The 26,784-nt window shown below is 37.3% G+C and overlaps 1 protein-coding gene across 6 annotated transcripts in view; it reads right to left on the bottom strand.

The window, feature by feature from the left end:
- Window positions 1–1,499: 1,499 nt before the first annotated feature.
- The window catches only part of PLGRKT (plasminogen receptor with a C-terminal lysine), a 53,315-nt gene continuing 28,030 nt past the window's right edge, over window positions 1,500–26,784 (bottom strand). For 5 of the 6 annotated variants that reach the window (XM_060102207.1, XM_060102204.1, XM_060102206.1 and 2 more), the window contains exons 4-6: window positions 5,916–6,046; window positions 5,233–5,342; window positions 1,507–1,854 (exon numbers count right to left, since the gene is read on the bottom strand). In XM_060102207.1, coding sequence (XP_059958190.1) covers window positions 1,733–1,854; window positions 5,233–5,342; window positions 5,916–6,046 — 363 coding nt within the window. In that variant the 3' untranslated portion in view covers window positions 1,507–1,732. Of the gene's footprint in view, window positions 1,855–5,232; window positions 5,343–5,915; window positions 6,047–26,784 lie in introns of all 6 variants that reach the window. The other variant, XM_060102209.1, reaches the window with a different exon arrangement.

Raw genomic sequence — 26,784 nt, 5'->3', positions numbered from 1 at the left:
ATGTGCTCTTCACAGGACTGCCTCATTCACGTCTTAGCTCAAATGTCACCTCTGCAGAGAGGCAGTCCCTACTGTCTCAGATCTAAAGTAGCCTCCCCCAATAGTCTTCTAATCATTCTTTTATTATCCTGTTTTCATTTGTCTCCATCAGAAATGAACTTGTTTATCTTCATGTTTATTTCTTCTCTCCCCAGCTCTCCCACTCCTCACTAGAACATATTTCTCTGCCTAGGATATAGCAACCTTGTCTATGCATTCACTCATGTAGCCCCAGTGCCTACAACAGTGGCTGACACATAGCAGGTATTAATAAATATCTTTGGAATTAGTGTATGTAGGGTTTGCAACTGTAGGAATGGATATAAATAGGATTATTTTATGAGTATAGGTTTCCTGGTGAGTGTAAATAAAAAGGTGGACATCCTAATCAACCTTCCCCTCCTTCCCACTCTCTAGAAACTGTGCCCTGAGTCATTATTTGAATGTTTTTACCTTTTGTCTTTCACAATTGTCTTTGCATGTCAAGAATGCATTAAGGCATAACTTTTTTTTTTTTTTTTCTTTTTGCGGTATGTGGGCCTCTCACTGTTGTGGCCTCTCCCGTTGCGGAGCACAGGCTCCGGATGCGCAGGCCCAGCGGCCATGGCTCACGGGCCCAGCCGCTCCGCGGCATATGGGATCCTCCCAGACCGGGGCACGAACCCGTATCCCCTGCATCGGCAGGCGGACTCTTAACCACTGCGCCACCAGGGAGGCCCAAGGCATAACTTTTTCAAGACCTTTTAGAGTATAGACAATGGAGCCAAACCATTTAGGGTTATGTCCCAGTTCTGTCTGTATGACCTTAGGCAAGCAATTCAATCTCTTTATGCCACAGTTTCCACATCTATAAAAATGATGGGGGCTTCCCTGGTGGTGCAGTGGTTAAGAATCCGCCAATGCAGGGGTCACGGGTCCGGGAAGATCCCACATACTGCAGCAACTAAGCCCATGCACCACAACTACTGAGCCTGCGCTCTAGAGCCCGCAAGCCAAAACTACTGAGCCCTCATGCCACAACTACTGAAGCCCGCATGCCTAGAGCCCGTGCTCCGCAACAAGAGAAGCCACTGCGATGAGAAACCAATGCACCGCAACGAAGAGTAGCCCCCACTCACCTCAACTAGAGAAAGTCTGTGCACAGCAGTGAAGACCCAACACAGCCAAAAATAAATTTATTTTTAAAAAAATGATGCCTGCCTCATGGGATTGTTGGGATAATTACAAGAATATGTGCAAAACAATCAGACAATGGCCATAGCAAATGCAATATACATGTTAATCATTAATATTAGTTGTTTTCTATTATGTGGAGACAGGACACAATTGACAAATCCAAATAAAAGCAGTATCTGTGGGAGATTAATGTAATGGGGTAAGTGTGTGCAACAGAGAAATGAGAACAACAGAACTTTTGCTTCCAGAAATTCAAAATAATATAGTTTATTAATTTTACATTTAGATGTTTGTGATACACACACATATATAGGAAATCTGAAAGTTAGAGTACCTCCATGATTTTGTGTTGAATGTTATACATTTTATTTTAAAATAATTTAACAAAGTTCATCTTAAATTTTATTATTTTAAAATAAAAACCATTATATCAAAATCTCAAGCATTTAAAAAATTGTAAAGGCCATGATTCAAGTCAACAATTCTGTATTTTGAGATTTGGTGGGTAAACATGATTTCATTTGTCTATGAAGAATTTACTCTGTTCCCTTCTTGCTTTTTCAAGGTTTTCAAAAGTGATCATTCCTTTTGGCAGCTGCAACTTACTCTTCTCTGTTTCCAGTATGTTCTCGGCTTCACCTTAAATAAAGTACAGAAATGTGCAAGGTGACAAAGGGGTCATCAGCATTTTATGAGAAGACCTACTTGTTGTGTTCCACTGACATGCTGTAACACTGTGTGGAGGCATGCCCCCAGATCTCACAGTTAAATATTTCACCCACTGTCCCCGGTGAAGTGACCTCCCAAAGGAAACACAATAATGAATTCTGAAGATTCATAAAGAGATAAATCAGATGCCAGAGACTTTGACAGAAGACAGCATTTTAAAATGTAGAAGAGAAAGAATACCAAGTACTATTTTTTTCCTTGAAGGAAAGTCAGGATGATAACTATTAGTTGTGTTAGGAGGGGTTTAGGGTGGTGAAACCCCATATGGTTCTTCTTGTTGCCCCTTATTATATCATAAGTCACGTGAGAAGAAAATAAAGTTTACTAAAAAACTGTAATTTTTCAGGGAAGCTAATCTTTGACTTGAAACTACTTATAAATACCCCAAATAATATTAAATGTTCTTTAGTCCATATATACATACATACACACACATATACACATTTTTATAAACAATTCCTCTTAAATAATAGCTAGTAATTTCTTGGGCACAGTGACATTTGCCAACTTTTATTGTTGAAGACTAGCGAAATTTTGGAAAACTATAATATATGTTGTTGACATTCCATAAACTTTCCTTGGGAATAAAGGCAGTTGTTTTCTTGAAGTATTCCTCTTTTAATGCACAATTAATTTATACTCCAAACCCAACAGGGCAGGCTACAATTTGCAAATTATCACAGCATTCCAACAATCTGCAAACATTTTTTTTCTCAGTCTTAAATACTAAGTAAAAATCATTATAAAATTGTATGTAATTGGGCAGGCTATTGATGACAGACTAGATGTTTCCATGGGAGAGTGCCTTCCATATGGCAGATTCTTAGTATGTATTTACAGAATGGCTAATAATAAAGTCAATTAAACAGGAAGTATATATCTTGGGGTCATCTCTAGTTAACAGGGCTATATATTATAAACTAAACTTTTTAATATGATAAATTTCCTGGTGGATTCTAAAGTTTTTTTTTTTAAATAGGAAATTTCCACAACATGCCTTGGAAGTTAAATTTTTATATTCTATAGACTCTGATGGACCTGTAATAAAATTACTTCCCAATTATACAATCAAAATATTCCTAGAAAATAAATTTGCTCTCCATTAGTAATACATTCAAGTGAATGCTGTATAATAAGAGTTGAGATTTCTTAATACTACATACTAACTTTTATGAGGGACTGAGAACTCTAATGTTTTTATAAACAGTGAGACATAGTTGAGCTCAGACTAATGAATTCTTAAGCAGATGAGTAACACGAACCTGAGCAGGTTATTGAAATGAGTTTTAACATAAGTAAATCAGTTTTGTACAGTTAGTTTCCAGCTTAAAATGGAATTGTACTCCAAAAGTTAATTTGTAGATCAGTGTTTTAGAATTCAGAGTACATTTTCCCACAGTAATACATGCTATAAATAAATTTCTAGGCCATCAACAAAACACTGTTTAGCCCACAATATAGCTGAACTATGATACCAATAATGTCTGACCCCAAAGGACATTTTAATATAGTTTCTATGTGGAAAATGTACTTCTGTTTTCAAATGGCAATTTTTAAGAACATATAATCCCTCCATTTCCCTAAGTCTGTGAATGAAATGTTCTACTGCCTACTCCCAATACCTGCACCTTCTTTTTTCCAATACTAAACCAGTCCCCACAGAGCCTCAGGGATAGTGATGGGCCTATAGCCCAGGAGAGAACAGGATGGCAAAAATGAAGACTTGGGAAAGCACTGTTTCCAGCATGCTCTGGGTTGAAGGCTTGAGGAGTAGGGAAATAGGGATCCTCATGAGAGGTGTGTAGTGGTGGGAATTTGGAAGACATGGATATCCTAGACTAATGGGAAACTCTGTCTTCTTGGGACAGGAGTGGCATCTGTGGCAGCAGTGCTATTTTCTAGGGCAATAAAAGCCAGAGTTCAGTGAGAGCAGGACGGTGCTGGTGAAAATTTAACAACCAGCTTTCCAGAACAAAAACAAATGTACATAAGTTTATTATGTACATAAGTTTATTATAAATTTTACTTCTATGAAATGTATGTAGAGTACAATTTATAAATGATAATAACAGGTACAGGACCCTTTATCATAAATTCCATATAGCAAATTGATCCTCAAAGAATGTTTTTATTGATTTTTGCTGAACTCTTTTATCCATAGCTCGCCTAAGCAGTTGATGAGAAAGTATAATTTCAACATGAATGATGGTTGGTGTTTTCATTTACGTTAATGAGTAGGACAAAAGTGAAACAGTGACATATGTTGGAACTTTAGTTGTTTGAGAATATTGTGGACTTTGCTGAATCAGATAACAGTTTTTAAATATTAGGACATTTCCTGAAATTTTTTATGCTATTCACAACATAATGGATATGGACACAACACACTTTTAAGACTAATATACATTATTAACATTTTCTTCATCATTTTCTTAAGTCTAGACCATGGGTTGGCAGACTTTCTTAAAGGGCCAGATAGTAAATATTTTAGGCTTGTGGGGACTTGCATATCTGTTGCAGTGACTCGGCTCTGTCATGGAAATGGAAAAGCAGAAATGAATGGGTATGTCTGTGTTCCAATAAAACTTTATTTTCAAAAATAGGTGGCCAGCCTGCAGACCATAGTTTGTCAACCCTGATCTAGACAATCAACAAAATAGTAAGTCAAGCCTTGATTTGGTGTTTGTAGATCTCCATGGTGTAAATACTCCCACTATGACCACCTTCAAGCTGACATACCAATGGGATGTCACTGAAGTCAGAGTTGTATCTGTACTTTATTGTTTCTATATATTGTATCTGCATTTCCACCATACAGATATAGTAGATATACATAAAAGAATAGATATACATAACTTAAGAGTACAGATACTTGTAAAATAATTAGAAACTAAGTTCTGATTATTTATTATTGTTTTTAATATAATTTAATATTATGTATTTTCTGTAATTTATTTAATTGTAAGTTTATATAATTTAATTTTTAAAAAAATTTTATTGGAGTATAGCTGATTTACAATGCTGTGTTAGTTTACATAATTTAATTTTTAATAATGACTATATTTAACAACCAGCTTACAAAATTCCTGAACATTTGACAGTTGGTTCTTGTGAGCTGGTATGAGGTGACTCCAGCATACCACTATGTGAGAGGGGGCAGAAATATCAGTCATTGGTAGCTCAGGGAGAGTCTTGTCAGAATTTTCATAAGTCAAGGGGGTGTAAGGAGTGGATCCTGGAACCAGAAAATGAATCAGAAATTGAGACTCTGGTTTATCAAAGACTTACCTTTCATTCTTTGTATAAGGGTCCCGTAGCCCATGTCATACTGGTAGGTAAGGACAAATCCTAATGGAACGATAGGGAAGAGGAAGGCAGGCTTCTTCTTTTTAATTGCTCTGATTCAAGAACAAAAAAGAATGAATATCAAGGAATAACCTGTAAATAAATATCTCAGTACTTGATGAAAGGAAAAAAGTTATCCGCTTTTGGGAAGAATATCCTCCATTTCAGAAGTTACTTAATTCTTCTATGGAAATAGGATTTGCTTACCCATAATCCCTCAGCAGATTCTGCAGTTCTTGGGTAGGGTCTATGATTTGTTCATCTTTATTTGATGTTGAGGCTCAGATTACTCATTTTAAAAATATTTTAAGTATTGATATCTATCCCTTAGGGACTGTGGAGATGAATTTGTAGAGACTTCCTTCTGTCTTGGTGCAAAGTCAGTACTCTCTCTTACTTATAAAGTGGAGAAAAGTACAGAAGAAATCTAAGAAACTAAAGGAAGAATTAACTATTACTATCCTGGTTCTACAGAGTTACCGCCAAGGACTTAGCTATCAGGGTTACTTTGTTTGCCTATATGTGTACTATTTGGATCAAAGTCCTATCTTGGCCAACTTAATAATGTGATCATGGCAGAGACAAAAAGAAGTAGAAGAAAATTTTAAAGTAAGTAGCAAATATACCCAGCTGTTAAAGAGACGGCTGCAACGCCAAAAAAAGTTCCAAAATATTTGAGGAATTCCCGAGACCAAGCAATCTGCATAGCCATTTGTCTTTCTCTCATTTCATTCTGCATCATTAGCTGCCTTTCCAGCTGAGGACAGAACAAAAGACAAAGTGTGGTTATTCATCTTTTGAATCCGAGTACAGAGTTAATAATTTGCTTTTCTAGTGGATTTTCTTTCTTCAGTAGCTTTAATTCATGTTTTTTCTTTTTTTAATCTCAAGAGACTTTGACTAAAGTCCCTCTGGACTGCTATCCCCAACTGTAACCTTGGCAGTGAAATCTGGAATATATATGGAATAAGTATGATATTCTTCTTCAGCTCTTGTATGCATGTAGTCTGGAACGTTTATCCAAGCCCAAAATATATGTTCAGCTTACTATATGAAATGTGAGAAAAATATCTATGTGTCTTTAAATACAGAAACACTTTATTGGCCTTAATTACCATTTGCACTGAAATCATTTTGTCTTCCAAAACCATCCAACTCCACACTGAAATTCATTTGAAATATTGGGTCCATATTGCATCATAATATGATGGTAGAGGGGGTATTATTTTGAGATATCAATAGAGATTTTTCTTTGCCACATTTTTCTTGTTGCCTCAAGTCCTTCACCACTTTAGTCAGTGCCTTTCACTGCCTTAGAACAGAAAGCAGATACAGCCCAGAACACAGGAGACCATATTCTGAATGGATTTTTAGAAAATACATAGGAGAAGCAACAGTCTGAAAGCCCAAGCCCATTATTATGAAAGAGTTAGATTCTTGAGAGAGAAAAGAGCTCTTTTTAAATTCTCAAATCTTGGCACTGTGTATCATTAGCAAAGCCTAGAGGATAGCAAGCATATAAACCATAGTGTGAGAGGAATGAGTGATAATGTGACTCAATTTTCCTTCCATGCCTTCTTTCTCCTGTGGGAGGGGACTGGAAGAGGAGAATAAGATTTTATGAAAAAAGATGGGGCTTGGCTCCGTGACCCCTCGTGGGGGTTGAAGCCCCAGGGGATGTGATGGATTTCGAGTTTGAGAATCCTCAGACAGAGAGCACTTGTAGTTCTGCCTCCTGTCAAGAATTCTGGGAAGGGGCATCTAAAGTAAAGCAGAAATGGTTGCAGAGCAGATCTAGGCTTATAGAAGGCCTGAGAGAGGCCACCCCAGTCTCCCTCAGCTGCCAAGGGTTGTGGATAAAGTCTGCAAGGTTCCCAGGTCAACCTGGAGAGGGTCATAGAAGGTAGCTGATAATTGAAAGCATGTGGCTTACCAGAGCGTCACCAAAGCCTAGGGCCCAGGAACCCAATAATAGACACTTGGGTAAAAACTAAGGATATTCAGAAACTCTGAATACCCTAACTTTACTTATCTATAAATCTGAAACTATTCTAAAATTTAAGTTTATTTTTTTAAATGGTTATAAACAAATCTTATATTCTAGGTCTCTACTCTCTACCAATAAGAATAGAAGCAATCATCTCCATATATCATAGGGAAATTGTGAAAATCAGCAAGACTGTATATCTGCAATAAACTAAGTCTAGAGTTGAAAAAAAATCCATGCAGACCCCCTCTTTCATGGGCAAAAAATCCTGATGAAGGACATCATTGAGCTATAATGCTAATTATCAATTAAAACTTTATTAATTACCACATACTTTATAAAATTGTGTTTAAAGTCACAGGTCTAGGTCCAAATACATTTTAAAATTCAAATTAATTAATAAATTTTATCACCAAACTTTTTCAATAGACATAAGGGGATAATTACATTAATGTAATTATTAATTTACCAGTAATAGGCATTATTTAACTAAATGTACATTCATTTTCACCCTTCTTCCCCAAATATTGACACTAATAATGAGCAAAAGAGAACATGTACAGTAAGTTTCTGTAACAGTCTTTAACCCAAATCATAAATATAAAATTCTTTATCCTATTTTAAAAGAATTTTACACCTTTTTATAATAATTATTATCCTATCTGTGTTACTTTTGATACTGCTTTATAGGACAATTTGAAATTAAAATGTTCCTCATTATGACTTCAGACTAAGATGATTTTACAGGCTTAGCTGGTACTAGTTTAACAATTACAGAGCCACAATTAATTTTAAAGAGAATATAATAAAAGGGAGCTAGCTTATTAAAAATTATTGTTCAGGGGCTTTCCTGGTGGCACAGTGGTTAAGAATCCACCTGCCAATGCAGGGGACATGGATTTGATCTCAGGTCCGGGAAGATCCCACATGCCACAGAGCAACTAAGCCCATGCGCCACAACTACTGAGCCCGTGCTCTAGAGCCCGCGAGCCACAACTACTGAAGCCTGCGCGCCTAGAGCCTGAAGCCCACACACCTAGAGCCCGTGCTCTGCAACGAGAAGCCACTGCAACGCGAAGCCCGTGCACTGCAACCAAGAGTAGCCCCCACTCGCTGCAACTAGAGAAAGCCCGCCTGCAACAGCAAAGACCCAACACAGCCAAAAGTAAATAATAAATGAATTAATTTAAAAAATCATCATAGTGTTTCTTTAAAAAAAAATTATTGTTCATAGTAGGAGAAACCACATTCTGACCACCTTCATAAAACTGTTACATTCACTCTTGTGTATTTTAACTCTTCAAATTTTTTGTTTAAAAAATATTAAGGGCAGCCACAAAATTACTGACCTCAGTAATTTGTCAATCTTTTGAGTCTCAGAAGGGGCAACTATGTAAAGATCCACAGACCATTTAATACGTTTCCCTTTAATACAATCTTAAAATGATTAAATTTCATGTGGACACATAAAACATTTTCACAGCACAAAAAAGGCAATGACATTGTCCTATAAATTATCCTCATTGTAGTTTTAATTTTTTATTAATTAGAGCCTTTCCTATTTTTGAGAAATAATTAGGACAACCTTGAAAAAAATCCGTATACTTCTGTGTTTTTAGTTTCCAACAGTCTTTTAATTTATGCATAATATATTCACATGTAATAGAAAAGTTGTCTTTTTATTTGCCTAACTGTACAATGTCAAAAAGCTATTCTGCATGTTTTGTCACAAAAGAGATTTTGTTTTTATCAGAAATGAATATTTTATATTTGTCTATGCCTTTTTAAAATTAACAGAGAAATTATTGATACCTTCTAAACTAAAAGCAAAATCAGAATTTCAGGTAAACAAACCATAAAGATCATTAAAATAAAGCAACCATAATGAAAGCTGTGACAAGTGGCATTTAACTTTAACTTGCTCTACAGATATTTTAAATGTTCAACATCCAGTAAGTAGTTTGGGAAGAATCTGGAACGGGAAATGAATAACAAATTGAAGCTTTTAAAAAATAAGACCAGGGCTTCCCTGGTGGTGCAGTGGTTGAGAGTCTGCCTGCCAATGCAGGGGACACGGGTTCGAGCCCTGGTCTGGGAAGGTCCCACATTCTGCAGAGCAACTAGGCCCGTGAGCCACACCTACTGAGCCTGCGTGTCTGGAGCCTGTGCTCCGCAACAAGAGAGGCTGCAGCAGTGAGAGGCCTGCGCACCGCAATGAAGAGTGGCCCCCATTCGCTGCAACTAGAGAAAGCCCTCGCACAGAAACAAAGACCCAACACAGCCAAAAATAAATAAATAAATAAATAAATAGATTTAAAAATAAGTCCATTGTTTAATCAATGACTTTTGAAAATAAAAAAATTGAAGTATTATTCAGAAGCTTAAAAGCTTTGGTTACAGCATCTTGTTACATACCTTCCAATAAAGATTACAACAATTAAATCCACTCTTACTCTCAGATGTTTGTAAACAATAAGGTCACCCTATGTAAAAACTAAGAATTCCAGTTTGGCAAAAGCCCTTTATATTACTTATGGATTCTAAAATATATGGACTTTCTCCAGCAAGATCAGAAGATGCTGACAAGATGAGTAGAGCCTGGGAAAGAACGAAAGATCAATGACGTTCTCGTCCATTATCTAAAATTCTTTAAAGACATAGCTGCTAACAGTGTCTGGTACATTATAAAAGCTATTAACTGAAGTTGAAGGCAATTCCAGAACTTAAGTAAAAAACAATAATAAGCATATTTTCTTTTATCCTGGACTTCCTCATTTTAAAGGGTACATATTTCTTACTCTGATACTTAATGTTCCTCTATGTCAATCCTAGCTGTGCACAAAGCTAAGACTTCTATTCTATAATACTTAGAACAAAAAATCTTAGAAACAAAATATGCTTCAAAAATAAAATTAGAAAATCATTAAGATATTGTAAGATGCTTACTTCTACTTTATTGTGGCAGCTGATACACTGATAGGAATAATAATGTGGCTCACCAGGTGCTAAGCACTGTACTTAACTTACATATTTTGACTTTCCTGCAAAACCCTATGAGGCTGGTCTATGAGTTGAAGATAATGGAATCCACTCCAATTAGTAATTTAAACAGAATGGGAATTATTGCAAGGTATTTGGCAGGTTAAGAATTTCTAGGGGAGCCATGGAAGTTAGTTTGTATTCTATACTATCAGGAATAACATAGCAGGGAGAAATGCTCAGCCAGAACAGGGGACTCTCTTATGGGAACCCCACAGCTACTGCCTTCTGTCATAGATGCTCAGAACCAAATACTGAAATTCCACCTCCACATTCCCAAATGTCAGTCAACTCCACTACAGTGATTACAAGAAGATCCAACATCTTCTAGAAGCTTTATACTGCCCATGTCCACCTCCCAGGTTTCCTTCAGGTGTGCCTAGATGGCAGAACCATGTCAGATGTGAAACCCAGCTGCAAGAGTCTGAGAAATCTGCCTCTGGCTTTCCAGCCTCTGTTGTACTGGCAGGCACGCCATAAGGGAATTGGATGGAATGGAAGCTGAGCAGAGCATGTTTTGACTCAGTTTACAGTTGAAGAAACTGAGGATCAGAGTTCAACTGATTTTTCCTGTGGCCTCAGTTATCAAATGGCAGATCTAGGATTCAAACCCAGGCCTGCCTGTTCCAAGGCCCAACCTTGCAGTCTACTCTCAGTTCACTGGCAATAATCAAGTCAATGTGGAAAATGGGAGTAAAGCAGGCAGGGTATGTTGTTACCATCTGAAAAGCCTTTGGCCTTCTATTATAATTAATACAAGAATTTTAAAAAGACACTGCGTAACAAGCTCTAAATTTACCGGGATACAGCCTGACCTGAATTAATCTGTTTAATTCCCCTTAAAAGAGCCTCTCTACACACTGTCTCTGATTTTATGCCCCCATCCCTGTAGTGATTTCAGTGACCAGCACTCTGAATGTGATCCTCCTAAGGCCCCTGTGACCTCCTCCTCGTTGTCATATCTAATTTCTCAGAGAACTAGGGGCAACCACCACATCCAAATAATGACCATGGCCTGCAGACTTGATTTCTAAACATTTCTTGAGATGTGGCCTCTCCTACGCTGTTGCGCAAGTGTGGGTTTGGGGCTCAGGCCAAGGGCCCTGGGAGAGAACAAGGCCAGCCTGTGGCTCTATAAGGAAACTAGTGTCTGTGCTCAAGGTGAGGGCAGAAGAGGAAGCTAAGGAAGTTCTGAAAAGTCAAGACCTGCTCCCCTTCCATAAATGAAATACAAAGGGGAAAGGCAACTCCTAAAAACAAAAAGGTACTAGAACCTTTTCCAGAGAAGGTCTTTCAAATCCAATCCTCTATTTGTTTACTTTCCCTTAGAATTTTTTTCTCCTCCATCTCCTCTTGGTCTTCGCAGCTCCTGGTGATATTATCACTTTCCAGGATCCAACTACCACTTCTTGCTGATGACGTCTGAATTCTAAATCTCTACCCTGGAGCTCTTTTCAGTGGTAGATTGTGTTTCCAACTGTCTTCTGAGCATCTCCACGGGGAGATAGACAGCCAAGTCTTACCTAAATGTCTCTGCACACCTCTTAAATCCAGCCTTCTTCCTGCTGTTCCTGCTCCAGCTCAGAGCATCATTACCCATCAACAAAAGCACTATATTACCACCAATCTGTCTCTATCCTAGTTTCTTCTCCCTCCAATCCATCTTTTATAAGGCTCTCTCTACATTTATTTACATTTCTATTCCTATCTCAAAAGCAATTTCATATTACTTTCCTCCCTAAAAATTTTACTGGTTCTTTAATTCCTAGACATGACATGGCCTTTAAAAATCCTATTCCAATTTACCTCTTGGGCTTCATGTCCTGCTAGTCTTCCCCTAGACCACAGCCAGCAATCCTTACCCAGACTAGGCACGTTCATCTTTCCACAGCTTTTTGCTTATAGAAAGAGACAGACATTGGAGTCACTTGGACTGGGTTCAAATTCTAGTTCTGTCACTAACTTGCTATGTGATTGTGCACAAGCCCCCTAAATGTCTTGACTCCAATTTCTCTATCTCTAGGAGCAACACAGTTACCTTACAGGGATGCTCTCCTAAAGAAGATGGCATATTTGAAAGGGAGTTTTGCACTGCAGGCATTGGAATGTGTTAGACCCTCTGTCTTGCTTTCTCCTCTTGTCTCCTGTCCCAATGGTTACCTAGACTTAGAGCCTTTTTCCTTCACTATCTTCCCTCTCTCTTTCTAGGACAGTTCACCTGTTTTCTGACTTCAAAGTTTCTCTTTGCTGAAGATGCCCACATCTCTATCCGGAGCCCCATCAACTCACTGAGCAATGCTGCCAGCTGCAGTTGGCTGACTCGTGTTCCTGGTACTACACTGAATTCAGCACTCCCTGCACTGTGACTGTTAGTTCCTCCAGACCAGCCCTCCTGCCAGCTCCTTGTACTCCTCAGAGGCTTCATGATTCTCCCAGAGGAATGAAAACTTTGGTTTCCATCTTCAACTCACTCTTCTTCTTAACCCCCCACGTATCTAGTTAGTCCAGAAATTCTACCACCAGCTTTTCCTCTGAAATCTTCCCTTTTCTCCATTCTTGCTGCCTCCCCTGAAATCCAAATCCCTATCACCTTAGACTTTGGGTACTGCAATGGCCCCATGTTATCCTTATATGTCTAGCCTGTGGTATAGATCTATTAACAAAAAAGCACTGTGGCCCAGAAGTTAATACTATGGACACTGGAGCCAGACTGCCTGAAATTGAAGCCTGGCTCCACCACTTGCAAGCTGTGTAGCTTCTGGCAAGTTCTTGCATCTCACTGTGCCTCAGTTTTCTCATCTGCAAAATGGGGCAAATGACAATGCCTACCTTAAAGGGTTGTTGTAAGGATTAAATGGGCAAACACATGTTAAGGTCTTAGAGCAGAGCTTTAATAAAGATTCAATAAAAGTTAGCTGCTATTATTTGCCTCGAAAATAGACATAAGATTGCAAGATTATTTTAAAATATTTTAAATTAAACATAATAAAAAGTTCTGCTCCTGTCATTCCCCTGCTCAAAAACTTCTAAAACTTCTGTTTTCTGCCACATCATGTATAAATGCTCTACTCAGCTTTCTGAGCCCTCTGGACCAGATCTGTGCCCCATCTCATTTTCTACTGTAGCCCTTCCCAGCTTTGGTCAGCTGGACTTCCTGCAGTTTTCCAAATGTGGCTCTATCTGACTCTTCCTGGCCTTGTGATCTTAGGTGAGTCACAGCATGTCTAAACAGCCTGTTTTCTCATCTGTAAAGTGGGGATAATAACAGTACCTTCCTGGTGGGATTTTTTTTTTTTTTTATGAGACTAAAAAGGAATTAAAGCATCTTTTTTTTTAACATGCCTGTAGTTGTTGAAGGAGAGCAGGCTTGTATGGGAAAAACAGCAGCAGTCTACATAGTGTCAATCAGAAATACATTTCTGTAAATCTTGAAGCCTAGGGAGGTAAAAATACGTTTCAGGAGAAAAAGACAAAGTTTCCACAGAAATGAACATAGTATCCTTAAAGGCTAATGGTTATTGAGTCATTTACTCTTTATAACAGTTTGGCAGGTGTCACTAATATTCCATTTTTCCAGATGAGAAAACTGGTGGTAAGAATGATTAAGTAACTTGCCATTGCCTGTAGCTCTCGTACATCCTGGGTGTTTCTTTTACTTCTTAGTAATACTACTTAACACCTTTTATAATAATAGCCAGGAAATTAATAAAGTACTTATTTTCAGAATACAAGCCAAGGCAAAAGAGAAGTAAAACAAAAAAGACAAAACTAAACCCCAATGAATACAACTGTGACCATGTAGAACATTCTTTAATTAGTTTCACTTCTATCGTCTCAATGAGTTGTGTGTGCTTCTGACCCTACATTTCAGTATCCATGGAATCCCCAAAACTAGAGGGTTTTTTTTAATCCAATAAAAAGTATTTCTGTACTTTGATGTGCTTGTCTTACATTTATAAGTAATATAAAATAATTCTTCTAAAATGCTTCAGAAGATGGAGGAAGCCAAAGCAAGAAATAAGAGGGATTAAAAGCATTGTTGAACAAAGGACTTTCCACCTGGTTGACAGGAATTTTTTAAAAATTTGCTTGACAAACTGATTCGAAAAGTCCCTTGGAGGAGAAACATCCCACAACATGGATGAACCCCAAAAATATTATGCTAGGGAAAGAAGCCAGACACAAAAGACCACAAATTGTATGATTCCACTTCTGTGAAATATCCAGAAAAGGCAAATCTATGGAGACAAAAAGTAGATTAATGATTTCCTGGGTCTGGAGTTGGGATCAAAGATTTACTATACTTGAGCACAAGTGAACTTTTGGGGATGATGGAAATGTTCTAAAACTGGATTATGGTGATGGTTGTACAACTCTATAAAAATACTAAAAATCATTGAATTGTACCCGCACAATGTGTACCCCTACAGTTTTAGAGTATGTGAATTACGCAATAAAGATGTTTAAAAAATAGAAATAGGACAGAGTAGCCTTTCAGCATCAGTAAGTAACAGCATGTGTTTATTTTAAATCATTAACAAAAATGATGATGCTTTGTGGTGATATAGCTGCCTGACCACACAATTATTCCTGTGTCTTAATGAGGTTTTTCATGTTCCACTCTCAAGAACTGTTCAGAAACATCTGAGCCACTTGGTAAGGAATAACTCTATTCAGATGCAAAGACTTTATAAATCATTTTATAATAATATATTCCATCTTTATATTTATCAAAGAGGGAAGAAAAAACTTTTTAGCATTATATATATAGTCCTTTTCATAAATAATTAGTTTTAAGCTTTATATTCCATACATTTTCTATTTTCATACTAAAGCACACCACCAAAATTTTCCTTGCAATGTCAAGAGGTGGGGAGGATATTGTTTTTTCTCTGTAAATGTTTCTATTTTCTCTTCAAGCATTCCTATCCCTAATACTCATATCACCCTCCCTGGGTATTATACCTTATTTGCCCTAAAGAGGTGCAATATATACCACAGCAAATTTTTGGTTAAAAGGGTGCGTTGAGCTGATCTGTCTTACTTTAAAACATTGCTCAAATATCGGCTCATCACCAGTTTTGCAAGCTATTTTGGGAGCTCAGCTTAGATGGCTGTTAATCTAGAGATTCTTTTATTTAGAGGAAAATACATTTATACAGCAGCCAAAATCAGAATCCAGTTAACACCAGAAGGTTAACCTAGTGATATAATAATTGTTAATGGGAAGAATTTGTGGGGCAAGTCATTTCCAATTCTAATTAATTTTAGGCAAGCCTTTAAATTAGAAATTTATTTAAACCTGATTTCAATATGAAAACAAAAGTAGACTGTGGAAAGAATTCATTATTTAGTTATCCATTTCTGGGAAAAGATACTTCTGATAATTCATGTTCATATGAATTTAAAAATAAAATATCATCTCACTATTATAAGAAAATAATCATTAATTCCTGAAATGGAAAAACATGTTATTTTTACATGTTGTCCTGTTCTGATTTGTATGGATCTCAGAGTTCTGCAGAAAGGTGAGCCTGACCCAGTCAAGACCAATAAGTCTTAGATTTGCTGTTTAATCCCTGTAGTGACACTCATTTCTTTTCAAATACAACGATAAATAAAAACCTAAATAGCCACAGATAGGGAGAGAGAGTCAAACTGAGAAATAAACATAAATGTAATTAGAGTTTTATGTCATAAGATTTTTTTGTGCTATAAACGTTTTCACACAGGCTTTTTGTAAACATAAATTTTTTTTAGTGGCTTCTTTTTTAATTTTAATTTTATTTTGGAGTATAACTGATTTACAATGTTGTGTTAGTTTCAGATGTACAGCAAAATGATTCAGTGTCATATGTATATTATTTTTCACATTCTTTTCCCATTTGGGTTATTACAGAATATTGAATTGACTTCCCTGTAGGTCCTTGTTGATTATCTATTTTATATATAGTAGTGTATATATGTTAATCCCAAACTCCTAATTTATCCCTCCTCACCACCTTTCTCCTTTGGTAACTATAAGTTTGTTTTCTAAGTTTGTGGGTCTGTTTCTGTTTTGTAAATGAGTTTGTTTGTATCATTTTTTTAGATTTCACATACAAATGAACAAATATCATATGATACTTGTCTTTCTCTGTCTGACTTACTTCTCTAGGTCCATCCATGTTGCTGTTAATGGCATTATTTCATTCTTTTTTATGGCTGAGTAATATTCCATTGTATATATGTACCACATCTTCTTTATTCATTACTCTGTTGAGGGACATTTAGGTCGCTTCAGTGTCTTGACTATTGTAAATAGTGCTACAATGAATATTGGGGTGCATGTATCTTTTTGAATATATGCCCAGGAGTGGGATTGCTGGATAATATGATACCTCTATTTTTAGTTTTTTAAGGAACCTCCATACTGTTCTCCATAGTGGCTGTACCAATTTACATTCTCACCAACCGTGCAAGAGGGTTCCCTTTTCTCCACACCCTCTCCAGCATTTATTGTTTGTAGACTTTTTGATGATGGCTATTCTGTAGTTTTGATTTGCATTTCTCTAATAATTAGCGATGTAGTGCATCTTTTCATGTGCTTTTTGGCCATCTGTATGTCTTCTTTGGAGAAATGCCTCTTTAGACTTGCCCATTTTTTGACTGAGTTGTTATTTTGATATTGAGCTGCATGAGCTGTTTGTATATTTTGGAGATTAATCCCTTGTCAGTCACATCATTTGCAAATATATTCTCCCATTCTGTGGGTTGTCTTTTCATTTTGTTTATGGTTTCCATTGCTGTGCAAAAGCTTTTAAGTTTAATTAGGTCCCATTTGTTTATTTTTGTTTTTATTTTCATTACTCTAGGAAGTGGATCAAAAAAGATATTTCTGTAATTTATGTCAAAGAATGTTCTGCCTATATTTTCCTGTAAGAGTTTTATAGTATCCAGTCTTACGTTTAGGTCCTCAATCCATTTTGAGTTTATTTTTGTGTATGGCGTTAGAGAATGTTCTAATTTCATTCTTTTTACATGTAGCTGTCTAGTTTTCTCAGCACTACTTATTGAAGAGGCTGTCTTTTCTCCATTGTATATTCTTGACTCCTTTGTTGTAGATTAATTGACCATAGGTGCATGGGTTTATTTCTGGGCTTTCTATCCTGTTCCATGATCTATATTTCTGAGACACATATTAATCAAATTGACAAAACTTAAAGACAAAGAGAAAATATTAAAAGCCACAAGGGAAAAGCAACAAATAACATACAAGGGAATCCCCATAAGGTTATCAGCTGATTTTTCAGCAGAAACTCTATAGGCCAGAAGGGAGTGGAACAATATATTTAAGGTGATGAAAGGGAAAAATGTACAACCAAGAATACTCTACCCAGCAAGGGTCTCATTCAGATTCGACTGAGAAATCTAAACCTTTACAGACAAACAAAAGCTAAGAGAATTCAGCACCACCAAACCAGATTTACAACAAATGCTCAAGGAATTTCTCAAGGCAAAAAAGAAAAGGCCACAACTAGAAAACAAGAAACTTATGAATGGAAAAGCTCACCAGTAAAGACAAACATACAGTAAAGGTAGGAAATCATCCACACACAAATATGATATCAATGGGAGCAATCGTGAGAAGAGGAGAGCACAAATGCAGGATATTGGAAATGCATTTGATATTAAAAGAACAGCAACTTAAAACAATCTTGTATATATATAGTCTGCTATATCAAAACCTCACGGTAACTACAAACCAAAAATCTACAATAGATACACAGCAAAAAAGAAAAAGCAACTGAAACACAACACTAAAGATAGTCATCAAATCACAAGAGAAGGGAACAAAAGAGGAAGGAAAGAAAAAAGACCTACAAAAACAAATACAAAACAATTAAAAAGATGACAATAAGAACATACATATCAATAATTACCTTAAATGTAAATGGATTAAATGCTCCAACCAAAAGACACAGACTGGCTGGATGGATACAAAAACAAGACTAGTACATATGCTGTCTACAAGAGACCCACTTCAGATCTAGGGACACACACAGACTGAAAGTGAGAGGATGGATAAAGGTATTCCATGCAAGTGGAAATCCAAAGAAAGCTGGAGAAGCAATACTCATATCAGACAAAACAGACTTTAAAATAAAGGCTGTTACAAGAGACAAAGAAAGACACTACATAATGTTCAAGGGATCAATCCAAGAAGATATAATAATTGTAAATATATATGCACCCAACATAGGGGCACCTCAATATATAAGACAAATGATAACAGCCATAAGATTTTCTTTTATAATCCTCCTGAATGTTTTATTTTCATAAGAAAGAGGTACATTTTTTATTATGGGCTGTTTATTCACACTCACTTTCTTGCGATAAAAGTAAGCCTAATTTGATAGCATTGATAAGCAAGCAAAGATAGGAACATTAAAAACAACAGTGGCTCAGTATTGGCCCTGGGTTGGGGGGCGGGGGAGCCACAGGAAAGTCAGAGTGGTAGAAAGGGAAAGGCATGAACTATCAGGAATCACACTTGCATCACTGACTCTTCAGTCTGGAAGAAGACAGTTAGTACTCCCTATCTTAAATCAAACAGAAAATTAATTCCAGGTGAATCAAAGCCCTGAATGTACCAAATGAAGTGATAAATATATTATAAGGAAAATTTGGAGACTGCTTGTATAACCTTAGGAAGTCAAAGACCTTTCCAACAAAAACAGGAAACATGAAGGAAAAGATTAACAGATTTTATACATGGAAAATAAAAAAATTCACACCTATTAGGATGGTTATTATGAACAACAACAACAGAAAATAACAAGTATTGGCCTGGGGCAAAGATATGGAAAAACTGAAACCCTTGTATGTTGCTGGTGGGAATGTACAGTGGTGCAGCTGCTATGGAAAATGACATGGCAATTCCTTAAAAAAAATTACAGAACTACCATATGATCCAGTAATTCCACTTCTGGGTGTATACCCCAAAACAATGGAAGCAGGGACTCGAGTAGACACTTATACACCCATGTTCACTGCAGTATTATTCCCAATACCCCAAAAGTAGAAGCAACCCAAATGGCCACCAACAGGTGAACGAATAAACAAAATGTGACATATACATGGAATATTATTCAGCTTTAAAAAGGAAGAAACTTCTAACACGTGCTCCAACATGGAAGAAACTCAAGGACATTGTGCCAGTTGAAATAAGCAGATCATGAAATAACAAATATTATATAATTCTACTAATACAAGGTACCTATAGGAGTCAAATTCATAGAGACAGAAAGTAGAATGATGCATGCCAGGGGTTGGGGAGAGGGGGGAGTGGAGAGTTAGTGTTTGATGAGTACAGAGTTTCAGTTGGGAAAGATGAAAATGTTCTTAGAGTTGGATGGTAGTGATGGTTACACGAGAGAGGCACAGTGAAGGGGTTAAGAGTGTGGGCCTTGAAATCAGACTGCCTGCATTTGAGTCTGATGCCACCACTTATTAACACTGTGTCCTTGGGCAAGTCACTTAATCTCTCTGTACCTCAGTTTCTTCATCTGTAAAATATAGAAAATAATAGTAACTACCTCGTGGGGTTGTCTTGAGGACTACATTATTAAGGAGAATAGCATGTAGAAATAATACAACCCTATGGTTGAATTTGGAAATATCTATTTTAAATGCACCTACCCCTTGATCTAGCAATTCCACTTTCAGGCTGAGTCAATACTTAATAAAAACTAGTTGTTTTTTCTGTTCTTCTTATCATCATCATCATCATTATTCCTATGCAGCTATATATTCTGATGTGGAAAAATCTTTCAGCCATATATATATATATATATATATATATATATATATATATATATATATATATATGCATGGCTATATATGTATTTTTTTGCCTTTTTTAAACATCTTTATTGGAGTATAATTGCTTTAAAATAGTGTGTTACTTTCCGCTTTATAACAAAGTGAATCAGCTATACATATACATATATCCCCATATATATGTATTTTTTTCCCTGACATCTGTTGCTTCCCTTTCCACCATCACCACTACTTAATCTTAGTATTCCCATGTCCTTCACCTATAATTATACTCTGGGTTCATTCTTTATGGGTAAAAAGAAGTTAGCTACCATAATGTGAAATTAAGGTCACATGGTAAGCCGACAACTGGGTCAGGAGAAGAAACTGCTGACCAGGTCCTGCTCACACAACCTCTCGATGATGAGCACGTCTGGGGTATCTAAGGAACAGCAAAGTAACCGGTGTAGCCAGAGAGGAATGAGCAAGGGGGAAAGTGGTAGATGATGAGGTCAGAGAGGTGATGGCAAAGGGATAGATCACCAAGGGCAGTGCTTCTCAGACATGCATGTGAATCACCTGGGGGATATATTAAAAGCAGATTCTGATTCAGTAGGACAAGGAGGGACACATGATTCTGTATTTCTAACAAGCTCCCATGTTGATGCTTTTAAAAAGTGGACCATATTTGAGAACAAGTCTTGTAGGCCTTTGCTGGAACTTCAGTAAAAACTGTGAGGAAGGGCTTCCCTGGTGGCGCAGTGGTTGAGAGTCCGCCTGCCGATGCAGGGGACACGGGTTCGTGCCCCAGTCTGGGAAGATCCCACATGCCGCGGAGCAGCTGGGCCCGTGAGCCATGGCCGCTGAGCCTGCGCATCCGGAGCCTGCGCTCCGCAACGGGAGAGGCCACAACAGTGAGAGGCCCGCGTACCGCAAAAAAAAAAAAAAAAAAACTGTGAGGAAGATGGGAAGCTGCTGGAGGGCTTTGAGCAAGAAGCTATGTGATATCACATTTTAACGGATCAGTCTGACTTTGAAGAATATGATGTACCCAAGAGATGTGAGCACATACATTTACCACTCATAGCAGCAATATTCATAATAGACCCAAACTGGAATCAATCTAAATATCTATCAACAGTAGGATGGATACATAAATTATGGTATATTCATATAGTGGAATACTACAAAGCATGGAAAAAGAATGAATTACTGCTACAACTAACAATGTGGATAAATCTTACAGGCATGGATTTAAAAAAAAATGAAAAAGAGTACATACTGTATGATCCCATATATATGAAGCATTAAAAAGGCAAAACTAATTTATAGAGGCAGAGGTCTGGATAGTGGTTGCTTTTAGCAGTGGGAGAGGCAGGAGGAAGCTTCCTGGGCTGGAAATATTGTATATATTGATCTGGATGGTAATTATATGGGTATAAACATATGTAGAAATTCACTGAGCTCTGCACACAAGATTTGTGCACTTCACTGTGTTTATGATATACTTCAAGAAAATAAGAAGTTGTAGGGGAGCAAGTGTAAAAACTGCGAAAGCAGCTGGGAGGCTGTAGCACTAATCCAAGCAAAAGATGGGGGTTTGGAGTAGAGTGACAGCAGTGAAGGTGGTAAGTGGTTGGATTCTGGATATGTTTAGAATTTAGAGCTGAAAATCATTTTCTGATGGACTTGATAAAGGGATGTGAGAAAAAGGGAAGAGTAAGAGGCGATCCCAGGTTTGTAGCCTGACCACAGCATGGTGGTGCCACTTATGGAGATGGAGGAGCCTGCAGGATGAGCAGATTTGATGGATAAGAATGGGGTCAGAATGGGTGAGAATGAGGAATTGTGGTTTGCATATGTTAGTTTGAGATGTTTGTGGATATCCAGATGGATATGTCAAGTCAGCAGTCTATAGTTACAGCCAAAGTCTGGGCTAGCAATAGAAATTTGAAGTCATCCGTTATATATGTGGTATTTGAAATTATGAGACTAGATGAGCTCCCCTAGGAAGTGCGTATAGATGGAGAAGACAAGTGTGATCTGAGCCAGGGCCACTCCAGGAATATGCAGGAGTCAAGGAGAAGAGGAGGCAAAGGGGACTGAGCTGGTGTGGTCAGGGAAGTAGGGAGAGAAGTAAGAGGTGTGTTTTCCCAGAAAGGAACTGAAGAATGTGTTTCAAGGAGGGAGTGATCAATGGTCAATTGTGTCAAGAGTTGCTGAGAAATTGAGTGTGATGAGGACTGAGATATTAATTATGTTGACTAGTAAACATCTGAAACTACACCTGTCACATAGTTAAGTGTTCAAATATCATAGGCTATATGGAGAATATCATGGAGGATATACATTAAAACCTATATATATCAAATCATTGTTCTTGGCAGGAGATCATGTTTTGCAGTGAAGAAAATAAAAGTTCTTCTGAAATGAGCTCACGCTTCTACTCTTTCCCCTTGGCCCTTGAGGTTTTGAACAGACCTTGGCACATAGTAAGTGCTAAATAAACAGTAGACATTTATCACATTATCATAGTGATATCAATGTCCTCCAGCTAAAGAATACCAGGAACATACCTACAGTCAGAAAAAGTAGGGTTCATGGACTTGTTGCAGTAAAGAAGACACATACTATGGGGAACTGTGGGGAGTCTCAGTGAGAAGGTATTAGAAAAAGATTTATACCATCTGGACTTACGTCAAGTGATTTGGGGGAGGTTCAAAGATCATTTGGACAGGGTGCTGCCAGGAAGTGGGAGTAATCTTGCCTGGGCTCTATCCCCACAGGGTCCAAGGGCACAATGTGAATACTATTACATCATTCTCACCTTTACTCTACTATGTTTATTCTCTGTGGCATTACATGATTCACCAAATCAAGTTGGGGTCTGTGGCTCTGGAGCCAGAGGGACCAGATTATCAGCCTCCTTTGGTTACTAGTTATCTGATCTCAAGCATGGAACTCTACACCGCAGTTTCCTTAACCTGTAAAATGCAGCCAGTAATACCTCCCTTGCAAGGTTATTGTGAGACTTAGAGATAATATTTGTAAAAAGGCAAGCCCAGGGTGTAGGAAACAAAGGATGATGATAGCCAGTCAAATCTACATCTGTGCTGCCTTCCACATTTCATGTTAAGTGGGAACATTTTCAGGGAGGAATTTTTAAATGTCTTCCAAATATAAAATGACTTAAAAAATCTATTGACTAACGTAATGCTCAACTGTCAGAAAAATTGTAACAAAGGGACATTTGTTCTTTTACATTACTAAGTCTCTCTACCCTAAATATCAAAGTAGCAAGATTTTCTAGGAACAGCAATTGAAGGATATATAGCATATCCCAATAGCCAGAAAAATAATTTGCTGAGCTGATGTTGGCCACAAAAGACCTTAAATTTGTCTCCTATGGTTAAATGTTTGTGTGTGCGTGCGCGCGCGCACGCGCGTAAAGCATCATTAACTTTATCTAAAATCATTGATTTGAGTAAACTTTGGATGAAGCAATATGATTTTGATTTGTGCTAAATCAAAATAAGATTACTTTCTTTGAAGCAATCTCAATTGATGACATTTGTTTACTCAGTGTAGAAAAGAAAATAGCCAAGATGTCCTAAAACATGGCCTGGGGGGAAAGGTTAAGATAAAAGAAGGAAGTCATAACCTACTGCAATGCTAATTTTATCTAGATTATCATAGTATTTCTCATGAGGGTAGCATACTTTAGTTTTCTATTAGAAAATTCCACAGAAGTAGTTTGTCACATGTAGGAAACAAAGGATGTGCTGTTGGGCACAAAGGTGATGTCGCATTGACCAGTTCTTAGAGCTTTGGTCAGAAGCAGTGAGAAACTGGTGTTGATTGAGCTCTGCCTTCTGTGCATCATCCTGTGATCAGTGGCACACATTTCTGAGATTGTCCTCCACAGTCAAAGGCAGGGTCTGTGGCCTTGAAGCAAGGGTAACGTTGGCCCTAAACTGTTGAACCATGCAACAAAGCAGGCAGCCGCATAGGTGTCCTGGTATGTGCATTGATTTTTGTGCTTTGTCCTTCTCAGCTGTCCTCAATCTTTTAGCTAGCCAAGACACCCTGAAGCTGGTGACTTACTAGGTTCAGTATAAATTTGGGGAAAGAAGGGTTGGTTGGAAAGCCTCACAAGTAATTTAGATACACCTCCCCCTTACCCACTGCTAACATGCTGAAGGGTGTGGGCATGTTCTCCTCAACTGGGCAGTCCTAGGCCAACCTCCTTAGCTACAAGGATGCACAGAGGTGAGAAGTTGGCCTGGCCTGGACAGCACTGAACTCATTTCTTAGATTTCTGACATTGGTACTATGATATCCAGAGGGGGAAAGGCAGCAAATCTCTTAGAACAACAATGCTGGGGAACTAGGGTTTAATCAAAATGAGACTTAAGCAGGCTGAACACTGTGGAATAAATCTCCTGATTTTTCCTTGCCTTTGGTTTTTTCCCATTTCTGTTTTAGACATGGCGATAACTGTTATATAATCTGCTTTCCTCAGGGCTGCTCCAGAGAGGAACTCTTAGAATAAATTAAGTGACACTTGCCAAGTTGTTATAGATGCTTACAATAAAGATGATATCATAATTTAGATTAATTGCTGAGGGTTGATATGCTCATATAAATTAATTTTCATTGACAATAAGACCCAGGAGAGTATATTTCTTATTTCCACAGTTTATGCTAAATTTTATCTTAAAACTCCTACTCACACTTCCTGTATCATTACTGTGCAATTACTACATAGATATTCATAAGCCAAACTGTTTAAGGTTAACTCACCTTCTCTTATTAGGTAATTACCCTGGGCTTTTGTATATGTTTTGCAAAAAACTACTTGAAGCAGAAAGAGACAAGTATTGTTATGTAAAAGTGCAAATACTGTAGTCAGACTCCCTGGTTTGAATCTTACTATATACACTATATACTGACTGTGTGACTTCAGGCAAGCTACTTAACCTCTCTGGGCTTCAGTTTCCTCATCTATAAAATGGGAATAATAATTGGATCTCCCTATTAGGTTATCATGAAATAAAATAAGAGAATACATAAAATGCTCAGAATAGTGGCTGGCATTTAGTAAGCACTCAGTAAAAATTAGCTATTAGTTTTATTGACATGTTTCTTTATTTAAATAATTCATGGATTAAAAAAATAATTTGTGGGCTTCCCTGGTGGCACAGTGGTTAAGAATCTGCCCGCCAATGCAGGAGACACGGGTTCAAGCCCTGGTCTGGGAAGATCCCACATGCCACAGAGCAACTAAGCCCATGTGCCACAACTACTGAGCCTGTGCTCTAGGGCCCACGAGCCACAACTACTGAGCCCGTGTACCACAACTACTGAAGCCCATGTGCCTAGAGCCCATGCTCCACAACAAGAGAAGCCACAACAATAAGCCTGCGCACCACAATGAAGAGTAGCCCCCGCTCACCGTAACTAGAGAAAAGCCCACGTGCAGCAACGAGGACCCAATGCAGGCAAAAATAAATAAAATAAAATAATTTATTTTAAAAAGTAAAATAATTTTCAATGTTATAGTAAAGAGACTTCATCCTGCCATTTTCACTACTCTCTTGATTGGTGGAAGTTGGGGCAGGAGGTGATGAATAGTATTCTTTATTCTTCTCCTATCATCAACTCAGTAATAAGAAATAGCTGGTTTGAACAATGAACATCTCATAATAATATGAAACAAATTTTAAGGCTTCTATGTATATCTTATACCTCCTGTTGATTGTTAGCATAGTTACTGTGAAAGGTATAAATTTTTAAAAAATTGGCTCTAGCAGTTAAATAATGTTGCTGTAAAAATCTCACTAAGGCATGTGTAAATAGGTATAACTGTTTTTTCATAACCAGACCCCTCAAAGCAGTTTCTTCTATAATTTAATATGGTCTTTCAACATTAATCTTTTTACTTAGCAACAGATAATATGTGCTTTCTCAAAGGGAACTGTAGATTAACAGAACTAACAATTTTCTTTTTTTTCTTATCTATTATTTTCTTTTGGTTCCAGATATTCTGTTACTAGTTTGTAGTTTATATTCAGGTTTTTATTGCTTTAATAAGCTGATAATAAAGACCAGCAAACTCAAGGAATCAAGTAATTTCCTTCTAATAATATTTAACCATTTGTTGATTTAAAGTAAAACTAGTTCTTCCTGGGTAGTTTCCAAAGATAATATATTTCTATTTTAAAGATTTATATGATTGGTAATAACAAACAGGCTAATCAAATACAAACCTGTGCCTTCATGGAAATGACCATTAAAAAAAACTGAATTGTGATAACTGTACTTAGCCATCTGATGATGTGGGAAGGAAAGAATCTTATATTTTATAGAGATTCATTCTCCTTCAATTAGTAAATCTGTAGAATGACCATCTCTCTAGCTCAGTATTCCAACTAGTGTTGCTATTTTTATTATTAACACCAAGTTTCATATATATGAACACATTCCTAAGGAACTGTGAACACATTAGTTATAATTTACTTGGTTAAGTGAATTTTTCAAAGGCTTAATGGTCTAGACTTTTTGATATAGTGACTGAGGTTTTTGAAGTTCTTGGGAAGTAAGAACATGCAGCCTTTATCACTTACTGATCAATGTGGGATGAGGAGATGGAAAGTAGAGGAGGCAAC

Source organism: Mesoplodon densirostris, chromosome 6 (genome assembly GCF_025265405.1).
Source record: "Mesoplodon densirostris isolate mMesDen1 chromosome 6, mMesDen1 primary haplotype, whole genome shotgun sequence".
In the NCBI taxonomy this organism is placed as follows: domain Eukaryota; kingdom Metazoa; phylum Chordata; class Mammalia; order Artiodactyla; family Ziphiidae; genus Mesoplodon; species Mesoplodon densirostris.
This window is presented reverse-complemented; position numbering and strand designations above follow the sequence as displayed.